This window comes from Ictalurus punctatus, chromosome 2, assembly GCF_001660625.3.
Source record: "Ictalurus punctatus breed USDA103 chromosome 2, Coco_2.0, whole genome shotgun sequence".
Lineage (NCBI taxonomy): Eukaryota > Metazoa > Chordata > Actinopteri > Siluriformes > Ictaluridae > Ictalurus > Ictalurus punctatus.
The window spans coordinates 9809105-9836621 of record NC_030417.2 but is presented as its reverse complement, the minus strand read 5'-3'; the positions used below and the strand labels follow the sequence as shown (position 1 = coordinate 9836621).

The following is a 27517-nucleotide window of genomic DNA, read 5'->3' as shown; positions in this document are numbered from 1 at the left end:
TTATGCAAGTTGGGTATTGGTTTTGATTTGCTGCAAGTTCTAAATAAAAAAGGTTTAACTTGGTTTGATTGTTTCACCAAAAACTGCCATTTTAACAGGGGTGTGTAGACTTTTTCTATATCCACTGTGTGTGAATAAGCCTAGTGTACACTACAATGCTACAGACAACACAACATATCAGCGATCTGAACATATTTCACGATTAATGAATAAAGCCAAACAGACTGCTCTGCGAAAATATACAGAGGGGGAACTACAGCGTCTTCTTTCAATGCAAGTAACCTGATAAAACATTGTAAACGATATCGTCCATAGAGAGTGTGAGGGCAGGTGTGAACTTCACGCACGCAAAAGGTACTGGTAGTGAAGCGAGCTTGCCAAATAACCGTCACAAGTGCGAGCACTTCAGTTCAGCGAGCACTAAGCACCGACACTTCCATTCCTTTCGGTCTACATTTTGTTTGCAATTCATGGCACCTTGGGCTCATTTTTAATGACCACACTCTGCCTATTAAAGATACAGCATAACAGCTAGAACAGCTGAAACGTCAAACTAAGGAGGCTACTCAGTTCAGTATCGGAATCAAGTACCAAAACACGCTGTCTGAAAAAAATGTCATCAATGCATCTCCACATACAGTTTATTTACGTCACTCTTGTGATCATTGTAGGAGCTGGGGTAGAGGCACACAAGTGAATTAAAGTCTGTTACTGAAGCGTCAACAATTGAAAAAAAGAAAAAAAGTTCTTTCTATCGTAGCTTTCACTAGTCAGCACAACATCAGTCAACAACTGGATAATAAAATGTAAATGTCGTTCTAAGAAAAGCGTCATAAGAAGAAGGAGAATATGTAATGAGAATGACAAAAGGGCATTGTGGCACTGTACCTTGACACTTCCCAATGACGGATCCAAAGTCGTCTCGAGCTGACCTGAGAAAACACAAGAAAGGGTGACGCGTTACTGCTTCGCATGTTAAAGTGGATTGTTGCATTTGCTGTTTTTCCCGTCGGTTATGTGATATCACAACTACATCACAGCTCTACAATAAGCCTGTTATCACAACAGGAGCACGTGTTCACTTGTACCACGGCACTGACGATTTCTTGAATCTGATTAGGCAGGAGGTGGCGATGACCTTCCTCTAACATAAAGTATGAAATCACAGGTTTATATGAACAGGGACTTGTACACAATAAAAACATTTTTGTGTTATTTTACAACGAAAAACATACCTAGCTCAGGTGACACTTTCGGTAAAGCCATGTGCATTTAACACTTAACATGGTAGCGTCAGTGCTTTGTATCAGTACAGCTCTGTGAAATATCTGATATGGTGTAAGCCGTTTTCCTGATCCTCTCAAAATAGCAGCGCTTGAGCGTTCGAGCTTGTTTGAACGGTTTACCTTATTAAAGACTTGAATCCGGTGACTATTTTACATTTATTCTCTTTTTATTCTCGCTTTTATCCAAAGCGACTTACAAATGAGAAAAACACAAGCAAATTTTTCAGGTCGCTAGACACCCTAATGGAGGACATTCAAATATATTTGATCGAAAGTCTGTGCTGGATGGGTGCAACTGATGACTTGGACCTAATCACTGTAACAGGTTTTCAATAGGATATTAAAACAGCATTAAGTGAGACTTGCTTCTTTAAGTCTACTTTTTCAAGTCAGGATATTGGCTCGGCCGTGCAAGGTCCCGTCTAGTCATTTTGACGCTACGTTTGGGGTCATCGTCTTGTTTAAACATCCATCTTCTAAACAGATTCAGATTCCTCACTGATAAGATTAAATTCTCCTCTAATATTAGCCAATACTTCTCTCCATTCATGTTTCCTTGGATGATGTAAATACCCCCAGAACCGTTTGCAGACCAGAAGCTCCATATGCTCCGCCCACCATGCTTCACTGTAGGTATGATAGTGCTCTTTGCGTCATACGCTCAACCCTTCTTTCTACAAACATGACGAGGGGAATTATTGCCAAAGAGTTTCATTTTTTTTGTTAATTAGAATAAATTTAATTCATGTTTTATATGCACTGGATGTATATTAAATAATTTCGGAACATTTATTTCCCCTCACTGTACATTAGCTTATATCTATAGCGTGCACAGGACGTTGAAGAACAGTGTCTCAAAATGCTTACAATGCTGTATATTTTTCCTCCATAAAAACATTCTGCATTGGACAAATTAGCACGTTGTAACGAACAGCTTCATAGGCAATTAAAACCCTAAAATGTTCACTCTAAACCGTTTTCTCTTCACATTTGATCTGTTCTGGTTGATCATATTAATGGTGCACTACATCGTGTTTAAAAATCACCCAGAGTGAACATACTGACGGTAAAAGTAGGCAAAGTAACTAACTGCGTCATAACTGCATTACAGCAGCAGTGGTGCAGGGCATTTGGAGGCTTTTAAGTAATCTGAACCCATACGCTGAGCAGAACTTGTTTTAGCTATAGATAATAAAGATACATCCCTTCAAAAATCTTGCTAATACATTTCCCTTTCTGGTGTCATTTTCGCCTTGTTTTTTTGTTGGTTTTTTTTTTTTTTTTTTTTTTACACACGGACCAAAAAGGCGCCTGGGCTCGAATATCTATCTGCCGCAGATTTGCTGAGCCCAACACCTCTGACAACATCAAGGTGAGAAACACACCATTTCCTGTTAGAGGGCAAAATGCTCAAAATGATCGATGAGAGAAATTACCTAATTTCCACACACTGGTCCTGAACCACAGCCAGGAGCTTCCCATTACTGCAGAGGAGTCACATAAAGAGAAAAAAAAAGAAGAGCGAATGAGAAAACACAGCTGAAGGATTTGAAACAAACTGTTACCGTGTGTAAGGCTGCTTTCCGTCTGCATACTACAACGATGCACACACTCCGCATTTCCTCTACTTACATAAACAGACTGGACAAAAACAAACACTTATTGTAATTTTATTTTCTTTTTTTAAAATCTCTATCCAATGCATCTGATAATCCCAGACAGGGTCTGTGAAGTCTAACGGCGGTTAAACGTTTACGAAAAAACACTTTCATGTATTCTAGGAATAAATTTAAGTTCTCTGCATCTTTATATTTCATCTTATGTTAGAAAAAGTGTCAAAGTAGTGCTGCATGATATGAACAAAACGTATGCGATATATATGAAAGTTGATGGATACTGCGATGTGATGAGGGATGCAACTGCTGAGTGGAAATCCTTCAAAATCAATTAATATTCAAGAAAAAAAAATTATAATAATAATTCAAATGAAACAGCTTCGCAATGCAGAACAAACTTGTGTGCTGTTGTGGTCCCATAACAGATTTTATTTAATAATTTTTTCGTCCTAGCTTTCGTTTAACTATTACTTCTGGAAATAAATAGACCGCAACCACAAGGGTTTGCCTTGCTATCGATTTTTATCCACAGTAAAGCCAAATGTCATAGTTCATTATATCCCATAACTTATTAAACGATTTATTTAGAATACATTTATTCAGAGGGTTATATATGCCGCCGCTCCGCTCTGTGCGTTCTGTTATCTTCTCCGATTTATTTAAGCTTCTGTCGCAATAAAGATGTAAAAACCAGTTAACCATGCAGGCCTAGCGCAAACGTAAACATGAAAATGCCTCTGACTGCACATGGATACTGTAAACCTTCTTGCTGTACACCATGAGAAATATAGCTGAAAGCAGAAAAAAACAAAATTATAAATAATAATAATAATAATAATAATCAGTGACGTATGGAGAGACGATTCCTTGGAAAATCACACCGGCGGAAAATCTCAAAATACAACACACACCTCTTATTGATTTTCATTAGTGACACAAAGAAAACATTTCACACTGAAAAGCAAAACCTCTCTTTCATTCTCTGCTCGTATGTACATGAGTTTACCTGCTTGAAAAGTACAAGACGCTGACGCTGCTTGTTTAAGAATGAAACGGTGACAGTGGGCAGAAGTGAATGTAACTCCTGTTGCACTGCATTTCACTATCATCAGCGTGTGGAAGTCATGTCACACTGAAGTGTCCAATCACAGTCAGTGTCCGATCACAGCTCTAAGCCGTACTCTGGGAGACGGGTCTGAAAGCATTATCGAGTTATTACTAAAACATGATCGAAAGTATTCACCGGGCTAAAAATACTTACAGGACGCATGTTGTAAGATGCCTCGGTTCTCTGATCGGACAGGGATTGCATTTCTGTGTGGCACAGCTGCAATGCAGTGGTGAAAGTTAAACGCAATGTAACAGGCGATTCCACTCAAGCAATGAAAAGAGAAAAGGGTTCGCATGACCGTCCAGAGACGGCGAGTTGGATTCCTGATGATGCCACAGCCATCTGTGCGAATGCAGCTATGCTTTCTGAGTGGGAGGAGCATACCGTCGGTCTCCTGTCAATCAGAGCAACATTAGTGCTCACGTATGCGGAAGACCGCACTTTCCTCCAAGCAGTTTAATAAAAAGCACTTGTTAGGCATCGGCCTTCGCGGTTTGTAGCTGTTGTGTAATTGAGCTGGCAAGTGGGTGGGACTAAATAGTAGCGGGGAGCGGGTTAGAAAGAGAAACACTATGAAAGTTTTGCTTTTCAGTGTGTGACTTTGCTGGATGTCACTAATGAAAAGCATTGTGTGTTGTATTTCATGTTGTTGTTTTTTCCCCCACCGATGTGAGTGCATTTGCAATTTCTCAGGATGAAGCATAAGTCTAATGAGCAGCTCTGTAGTCCAGACTGGACACGCTTTTGCTGAAATGTCTACGTAATGTCCATAAGAGTCACTTAAGGCGACAAATCCGTTTCCGTAGTCTGGTTATTGTAATGGATGACGATCTCGCACAGTATTACGCACGGTTTCAGTGCCCATATCGGTTGTAGGGATTGGGGGCTGGGGGCATTAGCATCACCTTGCTAGCACCAGCTGCCAGTTGATCTGCTTTGCTGCCAGGCGCACCAGTCCAGGAGGTAAAGATGAACTCGAGGGGCTGAAAGACAATAAACTTTATTCATTTCAAACTTATTCACACCATACTAGAAATCAATATTTCTAAAAACTCGAACCTGACCATTTCAGTGGATTATGGCGAGATATATAAAGTGGGGGAAATAAGTATTAAACGCGTCAACGTTTTTTTTTTTCTTTTCAGTAAATATATTTCCATTGAGGCTGTTCACATGAAATTTTCCCCAGACGTCGGTATTTACTGACATCAGAAATCCTGAAATATAAAGAATTCACAACATTAAAGTCCGTAAATAAAGTTATGTGTAATAAAGTGGAATGACAGGAAAAAAGTATTGAAAACGCTAAGAAAAAGCAGTTCTCCAAGGCAAGGTAAGGCAAGGAACCAGCCGAAATCCGTAAGTAATTATACCCCCTATCTGTGCAAATTAATATCAGCTGGGTTCGTAAATTGATGGTCTATAAAAAGACTTTTTGTTACCAAGGTGTCGCACAAGAAACATTTCATGATGGGTAAAATATAAGTCTCAACCCCAGAGTCGAACTACTATTCTTATTACGTCTTCATTTAAAGACAAATGTATAATAACTCCTGTATATCTGACTGTTTTTCTATCAGTAAAAATGTACAATAAAAACATGCAGTGGGGTGGTGGGGTGATCTTGATATATTGTCCGTTTCTGTATTTATTCATTACAATTTCTGTTTTCTATTGACTTTCAGTCAAACGTTTCTAATTCTTATAAATATCTCCTAGGCATTATAGAATATTATCTGCAGAAAATAAGACAGAAACTTTATCAAGCAAATAGCCTATAATAGATTAATACTGGCATGAGCACATACTATAGATTTATTTATCAGACACAAATAGCTTTTATTTGGTGTGGGAATGTGCAAAGCATCTCACCGGGACACTCGGTTGACACAGGAGTGGGGGAAGAAGGTTTAGTGTCCAGCAGATGTCAGTACAGAGCTGGATGTCAAATGATTCGATGCTCTGAGAATGATTTTCACTTTAGATGTGTTCCTGTCTCAAAAGCTTCGTTCTGCACATCACTAGTGTTGGGTTTCTGACAAACGTATGCACTTTGTGATAAGGACAAAAAGTTACATTTTGGACTCATCTCACCAGTAATGTGAGCAGCTTGATAGTGTTTAAGTTTGGTTCTCTGATGAACTGTAGCCTTTCAGGAACAGGTGCATGAAATCTGAGATCATGTGACAAACTGCATAGATTTTTTTTCACCCTCCCAACTACAATCTGTTATTTAATAACTGAACGTATACAACATGACCATCCACTAAAAGTTAGTGAGCTGGGAAAGAGGGAATTAGTCAGAGAAACCACCACAAGAGCAATATGCAACCACCACCATGCTTCACAGCAGGGATTACGGTGTTTTCAGGGTGATGATCAATGGTTTTGAGTGCTTTCTCCAAATGTGGAGAATTTGTTCTACAGATTCATAGCATTTAATCCTAATTATTTCCATAACAGGTTGTCAACAACAAAATACTACATGATTCTAGGTTATACCACTATAAAACGTTCAAGTTGGGGGTGAATACTTATGCAATGCACCATATGCTATACATTTCAGTATTATGTTTTCCCTACTAAGAAACTCACCTGTACCAAAGGTAGTGCAGAATGAAGCGGAATGGTCCTGGTGGGGAAAAAAAAAAAAGTTGTAATGATTAAAACACTAATATTGAAATACATATCACATTATATACCAAGATTATAATGAACCAAAACTAGGGAATAATCTACAATCATTTACAACTTATGAGTGTACACATCACATGAACAAAAGGACAGTATGCTAATACGTTTTTGTAGAGAACATGTTAAAAAAAAAAAAAAGTCATACTGACATAGACATACAGTTTCTCAAAAGCAGTTGCCATGATCAGATACTGTGAGGTTTAAGGAAAAACCAACATAAAGTGTCTCCCAAAAGCTAGCAGAAACATTTCAGTGCGTTGCGGCGCATATTTCTACAAGCCTCAACTCAAAAGCACGTCAACTCTCTGTCTGGTCCTGTTAGTAGCGGTAGTAGAAGACTATATTAAAAAGTATAACATTTATTTACTTTTCAAACTAGTAAAATTGCCACATTATAATAATCAATATAGCTGCAAGGAGCAATACCGGAGTCAAGGAAATTATCGGTACCATGAGCAACAAAAGAAACTTTGTGATATGTTTTTCGTTAGAGTCCGATGAACAGTGTATGAGGGGTTAGAAAAAGTAAACTTTCAAATCATAAAAAACATTTAATTTAAAAATAACTAAAAATAGCTACTACTTAGAAATTTTGTCCAGTATGTGGTGCTCTTCTGGAACGGCTCAGTTAGCATCTGGGCATGATGGTTATCATGCGGGAAAGCGCTCGAGAGTTATAAGCCCAAAAAGCCATTTTTGGTATCTCCCAACCAGGAGGGGGCAATGTGTCAAAACACTGCAGGTAACCTCGGGGCGTAATGGTGATGCGTACCCAGTTTCGTCCCAATCCCTCAAAGCGTTGCGGAGATACAGCCTGAAGTTCAATTTTGTGCATTCTTCAAATTTGTTGACACGCCATTCGAAAACGGTATGGTTTATCAAAATTCTGTGCATACATTTTTATCATCATGATTGCCTCTAGATGATGCAGGCCAATTTTCGTGCAAATGGGACAAACGGTCTTAGAGGAGTTTGAAAAAGTATGTTTTTCAGAATATTCAAAATGGCGGAAAATCTAGGTGGCGGCTCGGCATGAGCCGAGGAATCGGAGGAAAAGGGAATTTTGTTTCTAGCTCGTATGGTTCAAAAGTCATTAGCATAAACTTGAGTGAAACTTTGACCTGTTGATGGCGCTAGAGCTTTTGAGATATATCAAACTGGCTGCGATAACAGTTCAGAGTGTCCTCTATTGGTGTACAAAATTTAATAACTTTTTACCATACGGTTCTACGGGCTGCCATAGACTTCCATGGTGGAAGAAGAAGAAGAAGAGGAAAACTAACGAAAACAATAGGGGCCATTGCCCAGAATGGGCTTGACCCCAATAATAACAACAACAACAACGATTATAAGAGGTGCCTACGCACCTTCGGTGCTTGGGCCCTAATGTTAATGAAATAAGCAATATTTAAACAGAAACAAATAAATATTATATAAAATAAAAATTGTTTTAAAAAATATTCATCAGGACGACACCTACTGCTGAATTACATTCGTTTACCAAAACGTAACTTAAAGAGGAATTAAGGGGAAGAGAAGTTTAACCCTTGTGCATCTTTATGGACATTTTTGTGTCTTTCATTTTTTTATTTTTTTATTTTTTTATCATTTTGTCTGTGTTAATGCAAACAGCATAAATTCTGCCAAAAATTGTGTATTTTTATTGGAATTTTCATATTTCACCCTCATTTGCTTTCATAAATCTATTGTAAACTAGGTTCACAAAACAGTTACACTCAGGACCTGAAGGACAAAAATGTCCCCATTCAAACGGCAAGATTTAATCCCTGTGACGTTTAAGCGTAAATTCATGCATTCTGTATTAATAGGCTTTCATTTTGTTGACAAGGTTTCAAAGCATTTAATTTTTTTGTAAATTTTCTGAAGTGTACCATTTTCTCACTTTCAGTCTATGAGGAAAAGACGTGCTTTTCCTTTTTCCTGATTCTGCTGTATTATAGAGCACTGCAGACTAACTGAATAAATGATGCAGCTATAATTGTGTGTGTTTGTTTATATGGATGTCAGAGTTGTGGTTTGTATTTGTGTACTGAAAATTTGATGTGTGTGAACAGTTTGATAGACAGAAATGATATTGTACTGGAAATCACAAATAACACCCCATATATATATATATATATATATATATATATATATATACACACGAGTCAGAGGTAGTTACTGAGCTTTGAAGATTTCCACATTATGTAAAGAAACTGGCATTTAAAAGGGTTAAAATTCTGAAAATGAATGAATGTTTGGTAATTATGATCAGAAATGTAAAAAATTAAAGTCGGTGAATGTGGGGGAAAAAATGTACATATAATATTTCTATGACAGTGTTGTTGTTGTTTTTTTTTTTAACATGGAGATTTTTGTCCTTTATGGACCTGAGTGGTAGTTTTTGACAATGACACTGCGTAAAAAATATGAATGCATCAAAATTAATGTTATTGATAATCATTGACATAGAGTGGGGGAAATAAGTATTGAACGCGTCAACATTTTTTTCAGTAAATATATTTCCAATGAGGCTATTCACATGAAATTTTCACCAGACATCAGTATTTACTCAAGAAATCCTGAAATATAAAGAATTCATAACATTAAAGTCCATAAATAAAGTTATGTGTAATAAAGCGGAATGACACAGCAAAAAAGTATTGAACACACTAAGAAAAAGCAGTTCTCCAAGGCAAGGCAAGGAATCAGCTGAAATCCGTAAGTAATTATACCTCCTATCTGTGCAAATTAACATCAGCTGGGTTAGTAAATTGAATGTCTATAAAAAGACTTTTTGCTACCAAGGTGTCGCACAAGAAACATCTCATGATGGGTAAAAGCAAAGAGCTCTCCCAAAATCTTCGCAACCTTATTGTTGCAAAACATATTGATGGAATTGGATACAGATGTATTTCAAAACTTCTGAATACTCCAGTAAGCACCATTGGGGCCATTATCCGCAAGTGGAAGCAACATCACTCCGTCATCAACCGGCCATGCACAGGAGCTCCTCGCAAGATTTCTGACCAGGGAGTCAGAAGAACAGTCAGAAGAGTAGCCCAAGAGCCAAGGACCACTCAGAAAGAGCTCCAGAAACACTTGGAGGCAGCAGGTGCCAACGTTTTGGCGGTCATACTACACACCATGTTTGGAGAAGAAATGGTACTGCACATCACCCTAAAAACACCAACAGTGAAGTTTGGAGGTGGAAGCATCATGGTGTGGGTCTGTTTTTCATCAGGTGGTACTGGCAGACTTCATATAATTGAAGGAACAATGAATGGAGCCCTTTACCGGGAGATTCTTGAGAAGAATCTGCTGCCATCCACCAGGATGATGAAGATGAGACGTGGGTGGACCTTCTACAGGTCAACGATCCAAAGCATACAGAAAAGGAAACTCTCAATTGGTTTCAGAGAAAATAAATCAAGGTGTTAGAATGGCCCAGTCAATCCAAAAGAACAACATTTAAAAACAATATGTTTAGAACAATGGACCAAAATTTCACCTGAATAACGTGGCGCATTAATTTCTTCATACAGGAAGTGTCTTGAAGCCATCATTACAAACAAAGGCTTCTCCACGAAGCATTAAATACATTTCAGTTAGCCTGTTCAATACTTTTTTCCTGTGTCATTCCTCTTTATTACACATAACTTTATTTGTGGACTTTAATCTTGTGAATTCTTAATTTAAGTGAATACCAAAGCCTGGTGAAAATTTCATGTGAATAGTCTCATTGGAATATAGTTACTGAAAAAAAAATTGTTGACACATCCAATACTTATTTCTCCCACTGTATCAAAGACTGTAATAATCAAAGAAAAAAAAAATCCTGCTTAGCATTTAATATATGGAAAATAATTGCCTTTTTTTCATAAAAATAAAGACACCTATGGCATTATGTAAACAAACCGGCATTTAAAGGGTTACAATTCTGAAAATGAGTGAATGTTTGGATTAGAACTGATGCTGGTGAAAAATAATAATAATAACAATATATTTTTTTAATGCGCATGATATGATAATATTGTTTAATGTTATTCTGGTAAAATTCAAAAGGGAAAAAAAAAAACATGTTTACAGGCAGGCAAATACTTTATCACTGCATGTCGATGGAGGATTTTTGCCTTATGTGATTGTTAATGCTGAATTGTGCACAATGAGAGAAAGGACAAAGTTAAAATGGTCCCGTCTGATCTAAAAGAGGTATGATCACGTGAATACCTCTTAACACGGATGTGCTTCGATGCTTTTGAGAAAACATTGGATTTCAGGTTGTCTTTACTTTACTCATACACAAACTCCTCAGTGTATCTTCATCATCAGTTTATGAAATTCATTTTAATTCACAAGTTTTTTATTTTATGTACATCAATGTATTGCTTATTATTATTATTATTGATACTTTGTTTACTTATTATTGTACGTCACTAAAGCATTTATTGAAATGAGTGATTTGCAAAAGGATTGTATTTCACATTGCACTTTAGAACTGAAAATAGCAGTAAAGCTGGCATGTGAAGCTCAGGTGTTCATACCTGTTACAGCCTTGGCGAGAAGAGAGGAACTGCGCTCTTTTGATCCTCGTGCCTGCAAATAAAACAATAAAAGAAAATCAAATACACACTAAAATAGTTTATCTTCATAATTCGTAATATATTTCTACCGTTCTAGAAACAAAACGCGATCAATATTGCTTTATTTATACATACAATATGAGCCGAATCCCAAATGTCTCGTTTATTTAAAACGGAGTGCACTACACCGTACGTGGACGCGGGTATTTTGTGTATCCTGTATAGTGCACTCGGATAGGGTCTAGGAAGTTATTTGGGACTGAACCTTCTGAGTTGAACTACGTGGCTTTGGCAGTTTGGCGTCAGGGGAAAAAAATTAAATAAATGAAGATCAAGTCCGTTACGCGTTAAAAGCACGAGCAGGAAACCGTACCCACCTGAGTGTCTGTTTCCGGCGGCCATTCCGCGTTAATGAGTAAATCATACAAAATATTCTCTTCTTCATCTCCCAACATAGAATCCGCAGCCATGTTTAGAGTAGGACGCTCTCGCGCCTGCGTCAACCTACGGCGGCCTGAGAGGCTCAGTCGAGCTCACGAGATCAAATCAGTGTGCACTCCTGTACTACTAACTAGACTTGTTTGTGCTTATGGACGTGAAAAAAAATGTGGAGTGCTAAATGTGTTTTCATTCCCCAAATATTCATTTGAAAGAGAGACATCTTACTATCGAGCCACAAAAAAAAAAAAACATCGGAACCAATGTTCAGCGGTTGTATGGTGTACACGGACACTTATTTTCAATCACCTTGTCAAACTGAATTGTCGTGCATGTCACTTCCGGTTGATTTGAGTAGGCAATCATGGCTGCGTTTTCTGGTAAAGAACGCTTTCTTGTTGTCATGATGTTTCTGCGCCGTTGTATTACGTTTGTGAATGTAACCTTTTCTTTATTTATTCCTGTAGAAATGGGCGTGATGCCTGAAATCGCTCAGGCTGTTGAAGAGATGGAGTGGCTGTGAGTTTAAGCAGACTAATACAACTATCACAACTGCACACATTGGGGCTGTGTCCTAATTGCCTCCATATATAACTACACTACATACAACATACTGCTTACATGCGGGATGTAATCGTGGCTATTATTCTCCATCTCATGCACTTCATGTGCGTTTGGGCTTCAGTCTTGTGTTTAAGGCTGTTACCGTATGATAATCTTTTAGATCTTAAAACTAGCATGGTATTAATCGAGCATTTGAAACACATACGAGGGAAAAAAAAATATTTCGAATTCTTCGAACAAAAGAAAAGAAGTGAGTTGGAAACGCACAACTGTATGGAATGTGTTTGTGTGCTGTAATGTAATATGTTGGAGTGGAAGAACTCGACTCGAGGTCCTGTACAGAGCCCTGAGCTGAAAGCCTTTGGGATGAACTGGAACTGGCGCCTCCTCACCATCCCAACATCAGCGCCTGACCTCGCCCTCACCCTCACTAATGCTCTTGTAGCTGAATGAACACAAATCCCCACAGCCACGCTCCAGAGTCTAGTGGAAAGCCTTCCCAGAAGAATGAAGGAAAAAAAGTGAGACTAGATCTGGAATGATGTTCAACAATCACATCAACCACTACACAACTACAAGAAGTGTAGTTAAAGTTACATTGTGACAACTTTAAAGACGGGCAAGGAGAAGGAAGACCTAGGCAGGCTTAACATTCCGGTGCTTTATTGCTTTTCTTTTTGGTTCTGTGGACTTTTCGTCTCACAGTCGAGATATATCTATATACACATCCACACACACTCCGCTTCTTCTTGGCGTCGTGGTTTTTTTCTCTCTCTAGTCACGTGCCTTTCCCTCTTTTAGCCTCGCTTCACAGAGAATATTCATTAGTACAAATTCCCCACAGGTGTGCCCTCCTTACCACTCGCCTTCTCCTGCTCCGCCCTCCGTTCACAAATCGGCGCTCATCCACGCCCCCGCCTCCACATACATACATGCTAGGAGTAATGGACAGTGATCAGGGAGGGTGTGAAATAATTGGGTGGTTGCTGATATGAGTGTGATGAGAACAACTGGTAATGGAAAGTAGGGTGTAAAAAAGTCAACAGTGACATAACCGTTCAATCATCCAATCACAGCTGTGATGCCACTAACATTAGTACTTATCGTGAGCTTAGTTATTATTGACTCAGCTTTTATCGCAGCTAGTAAAGACAGCAATGATGATGATGTATTGATGTTTCTCAGGCTTCCCACTGACATCCAAGCCGAGTCCATTCCCTTGATCCTTGGCGGAGGAGACGTTCTCATGGTGAGCCGTTTTACTTCCTGAATCATCATCAACAGCTGCTGTGTTATGGTGTGCGTGCACTTTATTCATGTTTAAATTGTTTTCCACAGGCCGCTGAGACAGGAAGTGGCAAAACTGGGGTAGGTTAAAACACACACACACATATATATATATATATATATATATATATATATATATATATATATATATATAACATAATATAATATAATATAATGTGTGTGTATGTTATGACACATTCCTACAGTCACTGCTAAGTCTTTTTTTTTCTTCTTCGTGGCTGATTTTGTAGGCTTTCAGCATCCCGGTGATCCAGATTGTGTATGAGACTCTGAAAGATCACCAGGAGGGGAAGAAAGGCCGTGCTGCAGTGAAGACAGGAGGAGCAGGTCAGGACAGGTTTTTCCATTCCTATTTTATGGAGAAATTTCCCCCCCTTTAGCCAGCTCTACCTATCCCACTACAGCTACATTATATATAGCGCTTTTCTAGACACTCAAAGCACTTGTATTGGGGGAAAACTCCTCAACCCCCACTGATGCGACAGCAGCCATAGTCCTCCAGAATGCCCACCACACACCAGCTATTAGTGGAGAGGAGAGAGTGAAGTAACCAATTCAGAGATGGGGATTATTAGGGGGTCATGATAGAGAAGGGCCAATGGGGGAATTGCGCCATTTTTTTAATGACCACAGAGAGTCAGGACCTCGGTTTAACGTCTCATCTGAAAGACGGTACAGTTTTTACAGTATAGTGTCCGGGTCACACAGACCACAGGGTGAGCGCCCCCTGCTGGCCTCACTAATACCGCTTCCAGCAGCAACCTTAGTTTTCCCCCAGGAGGTCTCCCATTTAGATACTGGCCACACTCAACCCTGCTTAGCTTCAGAGGGAAACCAGGTGAGAACTGCAGGGAGATCTGGCTCTGGTGTCAAGGCCAGCATGTGATTCCCCCGAGACACGTGAAGTCAGCCAGCTGCGTATTTTCGTGCTGCTGCTCGTCCATTCCTTACTTTTGTTTAAAATGTATTTAAATCAGTTGTGTGTGGAAAATTTGTCGTTTGATGTAAGTTATGTCCCAGGTTTCATATTTGGTTTGTTAGCAGAATAGCATTGTGGGATTTCATTTTTTTATTTTTATTTTTTTTAAGTGAGCAAACGTTCCGGTGCACTGCGATTGAGACAGCCCTTAAGATGATCCGCCAACTCTTTGATCAGTGCCCTGACTACTGAATTAAGGAGCTGATTGAGACGCATCCTTACTTTTCTTTTATTTTCTTTCTGCTGTTCTTTACGTTTCAGTGTTTAATAAATGGCAGATGAACCCATACGACCGAAGCCCAGCATTTGGTGAGTCGTTAACTTAAAAAACCTTAAAAATTCAACTAATTCTTTTTTTTTTTTTTTGCTTAACTGTAATGAGAAGTGGTGTTCACACACTGAGCTTAATTTATTAAACTGGACACAAAAGCATTTATTCAAGTTTATTCCCAGAAGAAATTACGCACTAGGAATGTGATATTCATAAAGATCTAAAGAGCTTTGGTAGTATTTAATTTTTACCTTGTAGTACACCACAGCCTTGTCGAATGCTCCCTTCTGATGATGATGTTTTTTTCATTTATACTACTAGAGGTCGGCCGATAGTGGATTTTACCGATACTGATAACTATTTAGGGCAGTACCTACCTGCCGATAACCGATTAATCAACCGATAGTTTCAAAAATTTATGCTGAATGAAAACATAACATTCAAAATAAAATAAACTTTATTACAAAAATAAGCAGTACTGACTGTATCATGAAAATGTACTGTACTTTTTTTTAATTAAATAAATATATTATCGTATATTAACTATTAATAAACATTAAAGTAAATAAAAGATATGCATCCAAACTGAACCGACAAGTAATACTTCAAATAACAAATAAGAAGAGACATCCAATATGAATTTTTAAAAAAAATTCAAATAACATGACAAAATTAGTCAGTGATGGTTTTTATTTCACCTCTAGAGGCCGCTCTCGTGCTGTATAATGATAACGATCCTTCTTAGCTGGAAACGGTAAAAACTATCGGTGTGGGTTTTTGCCAATAACCGATGACAACAGTTCCAGCAATTGGATATCGGCGCAGATTACTCAGCAAAACCGACCAATCAGTCGACCTCTACCTTAGCTATTTATATCACAACTATATCATGATTACTGTGTTTTGGTTTTATAGACTTTAGACGAAAGTAACCAAAAATTCCTTTCTATACGTTTAGTCCTTAATTTCTGTTCTCAGACTGACTACATTTTTTCCCTAAACATATTTAAATAAAAATGCTAATTCCATGTTGTTCTTCAGCTATCGGTCCAGACGGGCTTTGCTGCCAGAGCAGAGAGTTTAAGGAGTGGCATGGCTGCCGTTCCACCCGGGCCGTGACTAAAGGTCAGATAAGACTATAAGCACTCTGAGGACTGTAGTATAAAGTTCAGTGTAATGTGTAGCGGTGCACCGAGTGTCACTAACAGGAGCTTTCCATTAGATCCAGTCTAAGATCATTTCAATAAAGCATTGTAAAGATAGTTTAAAGGTATCCATTGACATAAAGAACAATCAGAAAACCCCATTTCTCTCCCTCTTTTAGGAAAGTATTACTACGAAGTCTCCTGCCACGACCAAGGCTTGTGCAGGATCGGTTGGTCCACTAGTCAGGCAGCTCTGGACCTTGGTATGAACACAACTGTGTCAATCTATAGCAGTCTTTTCACACATCATCTTTTCTGAACTAAATAGAAACTAAATAGAATTTGGAAAGATGCCTAAATATTGTATAAAATCTGGCTGAAATGGGAAACTTTAGGTTTTTTGGTAAAAGTCTGTGGTACCATTCAGATATTATTTATGAAGGTGATACTTAATGTAAAGTTTCTTGTAGCTCGCATCATTTGATACGTTCATTAACAAACCATTAATTCACTGCAGTTCACAATAATACGTTTTGAGAACTAACAAACACCTGGAATACCATATCAACAACCTAGCAACCAAATGGGATAGCATTGCAACCACCAACAACAACTTTGAATACCATAGCAACAACCAGGAATACAATTACAACCACCTACATTTACACTTATGGCATTTTGGCAGACACCCTTATCCAGAGCGAATTACATTTGACTCATATTTTTATATATATATATATATATATATATATATATATATATATATATATATATATATATATATATATATATATATAAACTGAGCAGTTGAGGGTTAAGGGTCTTGCTCAAGGGCCCAGCAGTGGCAGCTTGGTGGTACTGGGATTTGAACTCCAATCAGTAGTCCAGAGTCTTAACCACTGAGCTAGAACTGCCACTTACAACATCCTAGAAGCATACCGTCTAGCATCACCCTAGTAACAATCTGGAATACCATAGCAACCACCTAGCAACACCCTAGCAACCATGTGGGATACCATAGCAACTGCTTAGCAATGCCCTAGCAAAAACTTGGAATACCAGAGCCACCACCTAGCAGCATTCTAGAAACCAAGTGGGATAGCATAGCAACACCCTAGCAACCACCAGCTTCGCAACAACTTTGAAAAACCTAGCAACACCCTGTAATACCATAGCAATCCCCTAGCAACACCCTAACAGCCTGTTGTAATACTATAGCAACCAGCTGCAATACCATACCTACCACGTAGCAATCAACTGGTATAACATAGCAACACTCTAGCAACCACCAGAAATACCATTACAACCGCCTAGTAACACCCTCGCAACTTTGAATACCCTACTAACCAGCTATAATGCCACAGCAACATACCTAGCAAACATCAAAAAATAGTAACACCCTCAGACCCAACCCCTTGAACCATTGGTTCTGCCGAGGGGGGTACTTGAAGCATTTGGATGAAAGCAATAAGTCATTATAACATGTTTGTGACACTTATAGATTGATATGATTTATACACGTTTATACACACAGGTACGGACAAGTTTGGCTTCGGCTTCGGAGGGACAGGGAAGAAATCCCACAATAAGCAGTTTGATAGTTATGGAGAGGTGAGCTAACACAAATTTTATTTTATTTCAGTCAAATTGATCTCTCGTGTTTTTTAAATCACTGTTTTTTTAAAATAAATTATATATATACTTTTTTAATAGGAGTTCACTATGCACGACACCGTCGGATGCTACATCGACCTGGAGAGTTGCCAGATATCCTTCTCCAAAAATGGTTTGAGTCTTATTGCCCAGTATTTTCAAACAAAATAAGATGATTTTTTTTTTTTCCATCACAAAATGACATATGTGGCCCAATTTCTCTAAGGCAGTGGTTCTCAGCCCGGGGGTGGAGAGATCGGAAGGGGGGCACAAATTGTTTTCAAGAAAAAAAACAGACAGCGCATCATTTGGGGACTCTGTGTATTTTATTGCTTTTCAAAGAGCGTTCCCTCTCCCTCTGTATTTTCTTTTTGCTGGGGAGAGGCGGAGCTTAACTGCCTTTTATCTAGCTGTAAGGGCAGACCAGTGTTGCCAACTTAGCCACTTTTCAGACCCCAAATAAAACCGCGACAAAAATCTAGCGACTTTTTGGACAAACCTTAGCGACTTTTCAAATGTCAGCAGTACTGTCCTGCAGGCACGAGGTCTTGCTTTCCCGCTGCACTCTCACCTCTCTCTGCGTCTGCTCTGTTCAGTGACAGGCTGAGAGCCGGAGATTTAACAATGTCATGGATAACGAGACGCGCCCTTCGTCCCTATTTACATCATTCATATGTGAACGTTTTTAGAACGTAAGACGAATGTAATGCAACATGTTTTACATGTAAAATAGTCCACGTTATTACAGCCTAGTTCTCTTGTTCAAAGTAGTTCTAGTGTTCAGAAACATTTTTGATCATTCGTGTTCCATACTTGTCCGTTATATAGTTTTATAAAAGTCATAAATGTTATTTTAAAAAATCATTACATTTACGAAAAGTGATTTAAAAAAGTACAAAAAAAAAAGTATTTATCTATTAAAAACAGATTATAGATTAGGTTATGTATAGAGCGATTTTATATAGAATATAGATAATCATTATACCTGGTCTCCTCCAATATGGGGGGGGGGGGGGGGGGGGGGGGGGGTGGTTGGACAGGCTGTAGTTCCAAAATATTAAGAACCTCTGCTCTAAAGAAAACTAAAATCTAATTTTTCTAAATCAGGGAATGATCTTGGCTTGGCGTTTGAGATTCCCAAGAACTTGAAAAATGAGCCATTCTTCGCCTCCTGTGTGCTTAAGGTAAACCGAATACATCCCTTTAATAGTTGATTTTTAAAAATTTTTTTTTACGGATGATCCTTCATTAAACATAGCTATAAATGGATATAAATGTATGATGTTTCTTTTAAAAAGTACAAACTTGTTGGGAAAACGCTGTGACGTCTTATAGGAATGAGACACTTCAAGATATGAGGTGTAAACGCTGTTGATTTCTGTTGACAGTCCTGTTCCTTGTTCAAGCATGTTTAAACGTTTTCTAATGCCGTGCGTTGATTAAAACCGCGTTGCTGTTTGTTTTTAACGAGCAGAATGCTGAACTGAAGTTTAATTTCGGGGGAGAGCCTTTCAAAAATGCCCCCAAAGACGGGTTCGTTGCTGTGGATCAAGCATCCGATGGCCACGTGGTCAAAACCACTCAGACTGGTGAGCTTCTCAGTATTCAGAGCGTGTGCGAGAGCGTGTGCGAGAGCGTGTGCGAGAGCGTGTGCGAGAGCGTGTGCGAGAGCGTGTGCGAGAGCGTGTGCGAGAGCGTGTGCACACGTGAGTGAGTTTGTTCATTTTTTTTTTTTTTTTTCATTTATTTATTCATTAAATAGCATGGATGTGATTTCTCTCAAATTCACCATTATTTTTGATTAATAAGATTTTGTGAGAAAAGTGTATCAGTTTATGGTGAAGTAAGAACTGTTTTGGAGAGTGGTCTCAGACCGTGTGTGTGTGTGTGTGTGTGTGTGTGTGTGTAGGCAGTGCCACGGTGAGTCAGGTCAAATCAAGCTCCACCGCCCCTAAAGCTCTGATCTTGGAGCCGTCGAAAGAATTGGCCGAGCAGACCCTCAACAACGTCAGCCAATGTAAGAAATACGTGGACAATCCCAAACTACGGTGAGCACAGACGGATTAGATTAGATTAGATTAGGTTCGCGAGTTTCGCTTCCTTTGAAGCTGATAGTGTTTTGTATTCTTGCAGAGATCTGCTGATCATCGGAGGCGTGGCAGCCAAAGAGCAGCTGTCTGTTTTGGAAAGCGGAGTAAGCGCACGGTTATCTTTTTATCGGTTTTGTTTGGGAGGAGGATGTCGAGCTGTGCTGGTATTGAACTTTGGACTGTGACAGTACACCAGTATGATGAATGAAAATAGTTATATCATTAACGCTGTGCTATAGCAGTGTGGATGAGGTCACAAATCACTGTTTTGCATTGCAACATACAACAATTTCAATTTTTCTGGTTCAGTGTATTTTATTAATGAGCAAGTTTCAAGCAAACAGTTGTCATCTCTCTCTCTGTTTCTCTCTGTCTCACTCTCTCTCTCTCTCTCTTTGTCTCTCCCTCTCTCTCTCTCTCTCTCTCTCTCTCTCTCTCTCTCTCTCTCTCTCTCTGTCTCTCTCTCTCAGGTTGATATAGTGGTTGGCACACCCGGCAGGCTTGATGATCTCATTTCCACAGGAAAACTCGATCTGTCCCAAATCCGCTTCCTGGTTCTGGATGAGTGTGTGCGTAGATCTGAACAAAACTAAAAATAAAAAATAAAAAACTCTGTCCCTTAATCACCTCAGTCTTCAGTTCCTTCCTTCACTTATTGGTTATTTTGCAGGATGGACTGCTTTCCGCCGGATACACCGACTTCATCATGAGGGTCTACAACAAAATCCCCCAGGTCACCTCTGATGGAAAGAGACTGCAGGTGCCTCCGTGGTGTTTTGTAGAATCTTGATAAGAGAACTAGATTGTATTCAGGTTTATGTTTTATTCCAGACAGCGTGGCCTGAGAGAATTCTTTCGCGTGTGCCGATTGTGTAGGTGATCGTGTGCTCGGCAACCCTGCACTCGTTCGACGTGAAGAAGCTGTCGGAGAAGATCATGCACTTCCCCACGTGGGTGGACCTGAAAGGTGAAGACTCCGTGCCTGAGACGGTGCATCACGTGGTAGTGCCTGTTAACCCCAAAAAGGACAGGTTCTGGGAAAAGCTGGGCAAAAACCACATCCAGGTACACTTCACCATTATATTTTACAGCTTCTGTATATTTCCGAGATATATTACCTAGAGGGACGAATCATAGATGGTTAAATTCATTAGTGCTCGCTAAAGAAAATAAGTGTGTGCTCAAATTCCTAGTGAGGAATGAATAAAACACTAATAGCCCAGACCAAAAAGACTCAAAAGATGTTTATATGATGACTTTTTTTTTTTGGTTACAGACTGATGAAGTGCATGCGAAAGACAACACAAGGCCTGGAGCCAACACTGCAGGTAAACAACAAACATTTATGAAAAGAAATAAACATATTGGGGCTCTGCTCTTGTAGGAAAATAATCAACGACGGGGAAGTGTTACTGTTCTGTACCAGCATGTCCCGAAATATTTTATTCCCTGTATGATACAGTATACAATTTATTTTATTTTTTTTTCATTTAATGACCGTGTACATTTTTATTGATTTCTAATTATATTTAATGTTGTAGACCACCTGCAAAACACTGCAAGTTACAACCTGGTATCACTACCTGAGGCTACGTTATAAACATCTCCTCTTAGAAAATGTCACCGTTTTCTCATTCAATATTTACCACTAGGGGGTGTAATGATGTAAAAATGTGCAATTCGCATCGTGGAAAGCAGCATTGTATTAATTATGCATGTAATGCAGTGCCACAAACTGTACATCCCATAGCGTTAAAACATACAGAGAGCGCACTGGTCACATGATCACGTTTTTTTTCTTCCTGGAGAGACTTTGAGATCTGTACTCATGATGTCCGAAAGCTCCAGATCGCAGTTGCACCAATATACATTATACGACCACGTTATAGCAATTAAAAAGCACTTCGGTAGCTTTTAAACAGACAGCACCAGAGGCTGCGGAGACCGGTCGCTTTAGCCGACCTTGGAGCTCTATTTCTGCTATGGAGCTGAGTATGTTTCAGTCAGTCATTTTCCAAGACCTTAGGTCAGACAGTTTGTTTATTCAATAAAAAATGTTGGGAGAATTTATACATTTATTTATTTGCTTTTAAGATGGTGCGGAACCTGTAGTACATTTGTGTTTACGATATTAAACCTATGTTGTTAGCTCTATTATTTTGTGTTGTTTATTTAAAAAAAAAAAACTTGATTCTTTTTGGTCATCGTTGTGCTTCATTCAGATGTTCTTCGTTCAATTCGAAATCGTGAAGCCAGTATTGTGAATCGAATCGAATCAAATCGTGACCGAAGTGTATGGATACACCCCGATTTAACACTGTGCATTATTTAACTACAGCATGCTGTTTAAGTGGAATATATAGCATTACACTGATGTATTCTTGAATAGTATGAAAAAACGTAAACAATTAAAACAACAAATACAGTTCTCAGTAGTGGAATCAGGCTTTAGGCCTCTGCGCAAAACCCTTACGCCAGTCTGTTGCTTTTGATTAGAGATGTGGTCCGAGGCAATCAAAATCCTGAAGGGCGAGTACACGATCCGTGCAATTAAGGAGCACAAGATGGACCAAGCCATCATCTTCTGCAGGACCAAGATTGACTGCGACAACATGGAGCAGTACCTGATCGCACAAGGAGGAGGTGAACTAACAATACCTGCAGTGAATGTCTGTGTTTCAATACATGCCTTCATTTACTTCTTATCGACTCAGTGAGGGGTTGAGTAAACATGAATGTTGAGTTTTAGCACAAAACCTGCCCAGAATTCACTGCATATCCGATATAATTTATAAAACAGTCAATTTTATATATATTACACACACACTGGCCACTGTATTAGGAACACCTGTAACACGTGCATCTCATTCAGTTTATCCCTTCAGCTTCTCTCGTCTCCTCCTCAGGTCCTGATAAGAAAGGGCATGAGTTCTCATGTGTCTGTCTTCACGGTGACCGTAAGCCCAACGAGCGCAAATACAACTTGGAGCGGTTCAAGGTGGTAATAATTTATTATTAGTATTTATTTATTTGTTTGTTTGTTTGTTTGTTTGTTTGTTTGTTTGTAACTTTTTTCGACTGTGTGTTCTTGATACCGCTGTAGAAAAAGGAGGTGAGGTTTTTGATTTGCACAGACGTAGCAGCCAGAGGAATCGATGTCCACGGCGTTCCATACGGTAAGCACTACTAACCTTTTGAAGGATTACTGTAATAAACAAAACTGATTGTTTTAGTTATAACGTTGTGCTGTATCCGTGTAACGAACCACGACCCTGCTGCCGCACTGCGCTAATAAATAATTACTGAGACGCAGCCAGTTTGGCTTATCTAACATGGATATTTATTATATTCACATGTCATTTATATCATCCTTAATGACAGCTACAGAAGATGCTGCCTGTCAGAAGATTGTTCTTCTGAATGGTTTAGTTTCATTTAGCAGTCAGTAACCTCCTCAAGTCATGTGTCTTGCTTTCAGCCACAGACAAGAAACATGGATTAGCCTTATGTGCATACATGCATATGTTAAGGTTGGGGCGCACGGTGGCTTAGTGTTTAGCACGTTCGCCTCATACCTCCAGGGTCGGGGGTTCGATTCCCACCGTGGCCCTGTGTGTGCGGATTTTGCATGTTCTCCCCATGCTGCGGGGGTTTCCTCCAGGTACTCCGGGTACTCCGGTTTCCTCCCCCAGTCCAAATACATGCATGGTAGGCTGATGGGCTTGTCTAAAGTATCCGTAGTGTATGAATGGGTGTGTGAGCGTGTATGTGATTGTGCCCTGTCCAGGGTGTACCCCGCCTTGTGCCCGATGCTCCCTGAGATAGGCTCTAGGTTTCCCCGTGACCCTGAAAAGGATAAAGCGGTATAGAGGATGGATGGATGGATGTTAAGGTTGATGAAGTGAATAGTTTCTCAGAACTAGTTAATACCAGAGCACTGACGAATTCTCAAGTCCGATCAGGTCACATGCTGATTAATTGGTGACATGACAAGATGTCTTCCTGCACGTTGAGACAAGACATAAAGAGAGGAAACAACGGATTTTATCACAGAGTGCGGTTGAATTCACGAAGCAGAACGGTCAGAAGGTGTGCGTCGTCTTCGCATACTCTGAAAACAGTTTATAGTCGTGCGATCGTCCTAATATGTTATCGTTTCTATAGGACCAGCTCACACACACAGACTTGTACGGTGGACGCACATAATCTAAGACTACCAGTAATAATAAAGGGATTATTTTTTATTTTTATTTTTTTAATGTTTTGTTTAGCTAAGAAAAATGAATAATCGTTCATGTGGTGAGGTTTTTAGGAGTTGTTTACTTAGCATTAGTGGCAGAAGTCTTAAGAAGTGTAAGGTTGTACGCTGTGTTTTTAAGTCCGAGAGAGGGAGAGATGACTTGATTGTTGCTATGTCAGAATTAAATAAAAACATTGTCAGGGAATCGCTCTGGTGTAGGTGTTATAACACACTTCAGATTGCACCGTTATATGGAAATAACACACTTCACGTCTGGGTGTATCACTACACCTTATTTTTGGACAGCAACCGGGTCTGTTGCGGTTTTCTTTACCTTTGTGCTATTACATTAAATGTTACTATAAAGAAGTTCACAATTCTATAATCGAGGGGGGAAAAAATGTAATTATTGATTAAATCTAACACTATGGGGCATGCTGTTATTGAAAAATAATCAACTTTGTGGTGGGAACAGTAACTTCTGCTTCACATTGTTGATTATTTTCATATTTTATTTCTTCCTTAACGAATGAGTAGCTACTTGATTGACAGATTAGTGACACATTAGATAAGAGCGGTCCGAGTTGTCATGCTGAGTCATCCCAACGTGAGTATACATCCTGTCATCCACTAAACTTTGTCTTCTGTCTTTTATTTCAGTCATTAATGTGACCTTGCCGGACGAGAAACAGAATTATGTGCATCGCATCGGAAGAGTGGGCAGGGCGGAGAGGTAAACGGATCGTGTCACATCATTGCTCTTCCCCAGCGCTTGATTTTTATTTGTTTTTGTTTGTTTATTTTTAGTAATGGTGTGTGTTTCTGGTTTTCCCCTTTTACCTGTTTTTCTAAAGGATGGGTCTGGCAATTTCTCTGGTTGCCATGGAAAAGGAGAAGGTAAAGGAGGGGGGGGGGGGGGGGATCACATGTAGAAATACACATATTGAAACGGTGTATGTGTGTGGAAATATTTTGGAAATATGTTTAGACCAGCAGATGTACTGTAAGTATAATGTGATGGTGCAGTTGGAACTTAAGAGCCACGTAGGTGTGGTGTGTTTTGGTTGTGTGTGTGGGAATGAGTTCATGTTTTGAACGTGTGTATGTGTGGGAATGAGTTCATGTTTTGAACGTGTGTATGTGTGTGTAGGAGTCATGTTATGGAAAAGTTAATGTTTGTGTGTGTAGGTATGGTATCACGTTTGTGCTAACAGAGGCCGAGGCTGCTATAACACCAAGTTAAAGGACGATGGAGGCTGCACCATATGGTACAACGAGAAAGAGGTGAGGCCCGACGAACAGCAGATGGAAATATGTTTATTTATTAAATAATAAAACACGATGTTGTGTGCTGTAATGGGGAAATAATCAACAAGAAGGGGGTGTGATGCGGCCCAATGACGAGCAGGGTTGCTTTTACCATCCAGAACTCCATTATGCTACATTTATACCAAACCAGATTTTTTTTTATGAATAATTACTGCACCAGCTTCATAATTCATATTTATGACCATTTACCCACAGTTGAGAAGAACTGAGATAAAAGAATGTAATTATAATTATTCAACCCATGATTCATGAAGACTTGCATCATGCTGGAATTAGTTAATGTACTCTCTCCCTCTCTTTTTCTCTCATACACACACACTCAGTACGTTTACATGGACAACAATAATCCAATATTAACCCGACTAAGACAATACTCTGATTAAGAAACTAGCATGTAAACAACGATTATTGATGACCTTAATCCGACTAAAGTCATACTCGAAGTAAACACAAATCGAAATAAGACACATGGAGTATTCATGTTTTAATCACATTATCGACGTGTATTACAGACATGTACACACCTTAATCACACTATTCACGTCGTGTGGGAGATTTCACCGCATTTTGCGACAGGACACGTACACACACGGCAGCGCGCAACCGTTTGACGGCAAACAAGAGAGCACGGCTGCGTCCCAAACCGCATACTTACCTACTGTATAGTAGGAGAAATACATCTATCTGAGCTACTATATAGTATGTAAGTATTCAGTTTGGGACGCAGCCCACGGCTTCAAGCAGTCGTCTATTTGCACGTACAGCATGACAAATAATGAAGCTTGAAGCGTTTGTAAAAATAAAAACACCCAAAACTGTATACGGTACTATAACGAAGACGAAATGTATGTTGATACGTGAAATTTTTGGAGGGGACGGCGTGACGTGGGGACGTAATGACGTGTGACATTAATCGATCTATGTTTTATAACATGTAAAACAGGAACATGAAAAGAGTATTCTAAGAGCGACTCGTGTAAACACCTTAAACACAATATTGTCTTGCTCAGAATAAGCTCAATAATTAGATTACTGCTGTCCATGTAAACATAGTCAGTGATGTCTCATTGGAGTGTTTTCTGTGTGTTCAGCTGTTGGGAGATATCGAGGAACACCTGAAGTGCACCATTACTCAATGCGAGCCGGACATCAAAGTGCCCCTAGATGAATTTGATGGCAAGGTTACTTATGGCCAGCGCCGAGCTGCTGGAGGTGTGTGTGTGCATAAAAACTGTTCATGGTACATCTGACTGTACTATACAGTCCTTTATTCTGACTCTAGCCTGATTTTCTGACTGTACACACGTTCTCTCTCTCTCTCTCTCTCTCTCTCTCTGTCTCTCTCTCTCTCTCTCTCTCTCTCTCTCAGGTGGTCTCTATAAGGGCCATGTGGATATTTTGGCACCCACGGTACGGGAACTTGCTAACCTTGAGCGAGAGGCGCAGACATCTTTCCTGCAACTGGGCTATCTCCCGAATCAGCTCTTCAAATCGTTCTGAGCATCGCTCTTCACAACTGCGATATACGAGTGTGTTAGACACCAGAAAGAAGTAGATGAAGTGGATTCAAACACTAAACTCACATTGTGTTTAAAAGTAAATAATGAGTTGGTTAATTATTATTAATTTAATTTCTCAGCAAGTAAGAGAATGCATTTGTTTGTCACTAGACAAGGTCGGTTAAGTGTTAAGCTCAATAAAATAGTCATGCGCAAACCATTGAGTGTAATTTTTTTTTTCCAACAAAGTTCTGGAAGCAGGATGTGAACGACCAGCTCTGTTGAAGGATTTTGACTCGTGGATTCCACAAGCCTTATTGTCTTTTAAGGCAATAAAAATCAAGAGGGCGGGGCTTTGGTGTCTTGAAAAACAAGTAAATAAATAAATGGAGCAGCTCCTTATTAGCAAGTAGCAGAGCGTTTGCCTCACTGGTTTCTCAGTGTTGCTTGGCATATGTCTCGAGACTCATAAGTCATCTTTTGGAGGTTGTTTTCTTCACCCTTTCACAGGAAGAGGCCATTTGAGTGGCATTAAAAACCACAATGTGGGTTGTGATTTGTAAAATGTATCATACCAGGAAATGTGCAACTACCTGTTACTTTCTGCCTCAGTCACTTGCCTCTAACTGCCTTGGGCAAAACTCAACACTGAAATTAAAAACAAAAATGTAAAAAATTATTTAGAAATGTTAAAGTTTAAGATGCAGAGTT

The 27517-nt window shown here is 39.3% G+C and overlaps 2 protein-coding genes across 3 annotated transcripts in view; one reads left to right on the top strand and one right to left on the bottom strand.

Annotated features, from left to right (window-relative positions):
- The window catches only part of nbas (NBAS subunit of NRZ tethering complex), a 263105-nt gene extending 251250 nt beyond the window's left edge, over positions 1-11855 (bottom strand). For both annotated transcript variants that reach the window (XM_017493334.3, XM_047152214.2), the window contains exons 1-6: positions 11668-11855; positions 11252-11303; positions 6609-6645; positions 4919-4996; positions 2723-2770; positions 889-932 (exon numbers count right to left, since the gene is read on the bottom strand). In XM_017493334.3, coding sequence (XP_017348823.2) covers positions 889-932; positions 2723-2770; positions 4919-4996; positions 6609-6645; positions 11252-11303; positions 11668-11760 — 352 coding nt within the window. In that variant the 5' untranslated portion in view covers positions 11761-11855. The remainder of the gene's footprint in view (positions 1-888; positions 933-2722; positions 2771-4918; positions 4997-6608; positions 6646-11251; positions 11304-11667) is intronic.
- A 105-nt stretch (positions 11856-11960) lies between these two features.
- Positions 11961-27023, top strand: ddx1 (DEAD (Asp-Glu-Ala-Asp) box helicase 1). Its single transcript, XM_017493347.3, has 26 exons — positions 11961-12108; positions 12196-12247; positions 13478-13541; positions 13631-13660; positions 13831-13927; positions 14841-14888; positions 15892-15975; positions 16175-16258; positions 17530-17606; positions 17709-17781; positions 18756-18832; positions 19123-19237; positions 19558-19696; positions 19782-19842; positions 20209-20307; positions 20409-20498; positions 20615-20803; positions 21015-21066; positions 22235-22381; positions 22645-22736; positions 22842-22914; positions 24639-24711; positions 24833-24875; positions 25167-25262; positions 26399-26519; positions 26677-27023. The coding sequence occupies exons 1-26, from the start codon at positions 12093-12095 to the stop codon at positions 26805-26807; spliced, it is 2223 nt and encodes a 740-aa protein (XP_017348836.1). The 5' UTR covers positions 11961-12092; the 3' UTR covers positions 26808-27023.
- Positions 27024-27517: the final 494 nt, after the last annotated feature.

What these genes read in the sequence shown, in the direction of transcription:
- ddx1 (XM_017493347.3), top strand. An exon ending in TCAGGCAGCTCTGGACCTTG is followed by an intron (nt 16,259 to 17,529) that starts GTATGAACACAA and finishes TTATACACACAG; the next exon opens with GTACGGACAAGTTTGGCTTC. An exon ending in TGTCTGTTTTGGAAAGCGGA is followed by an intron (nt 19,843 to 20,208) that starts GTAAGCGCACGG and finishes TCTCTCTCTCAG; the next exon opens with GTTGATATAGTGGTTGGCAC.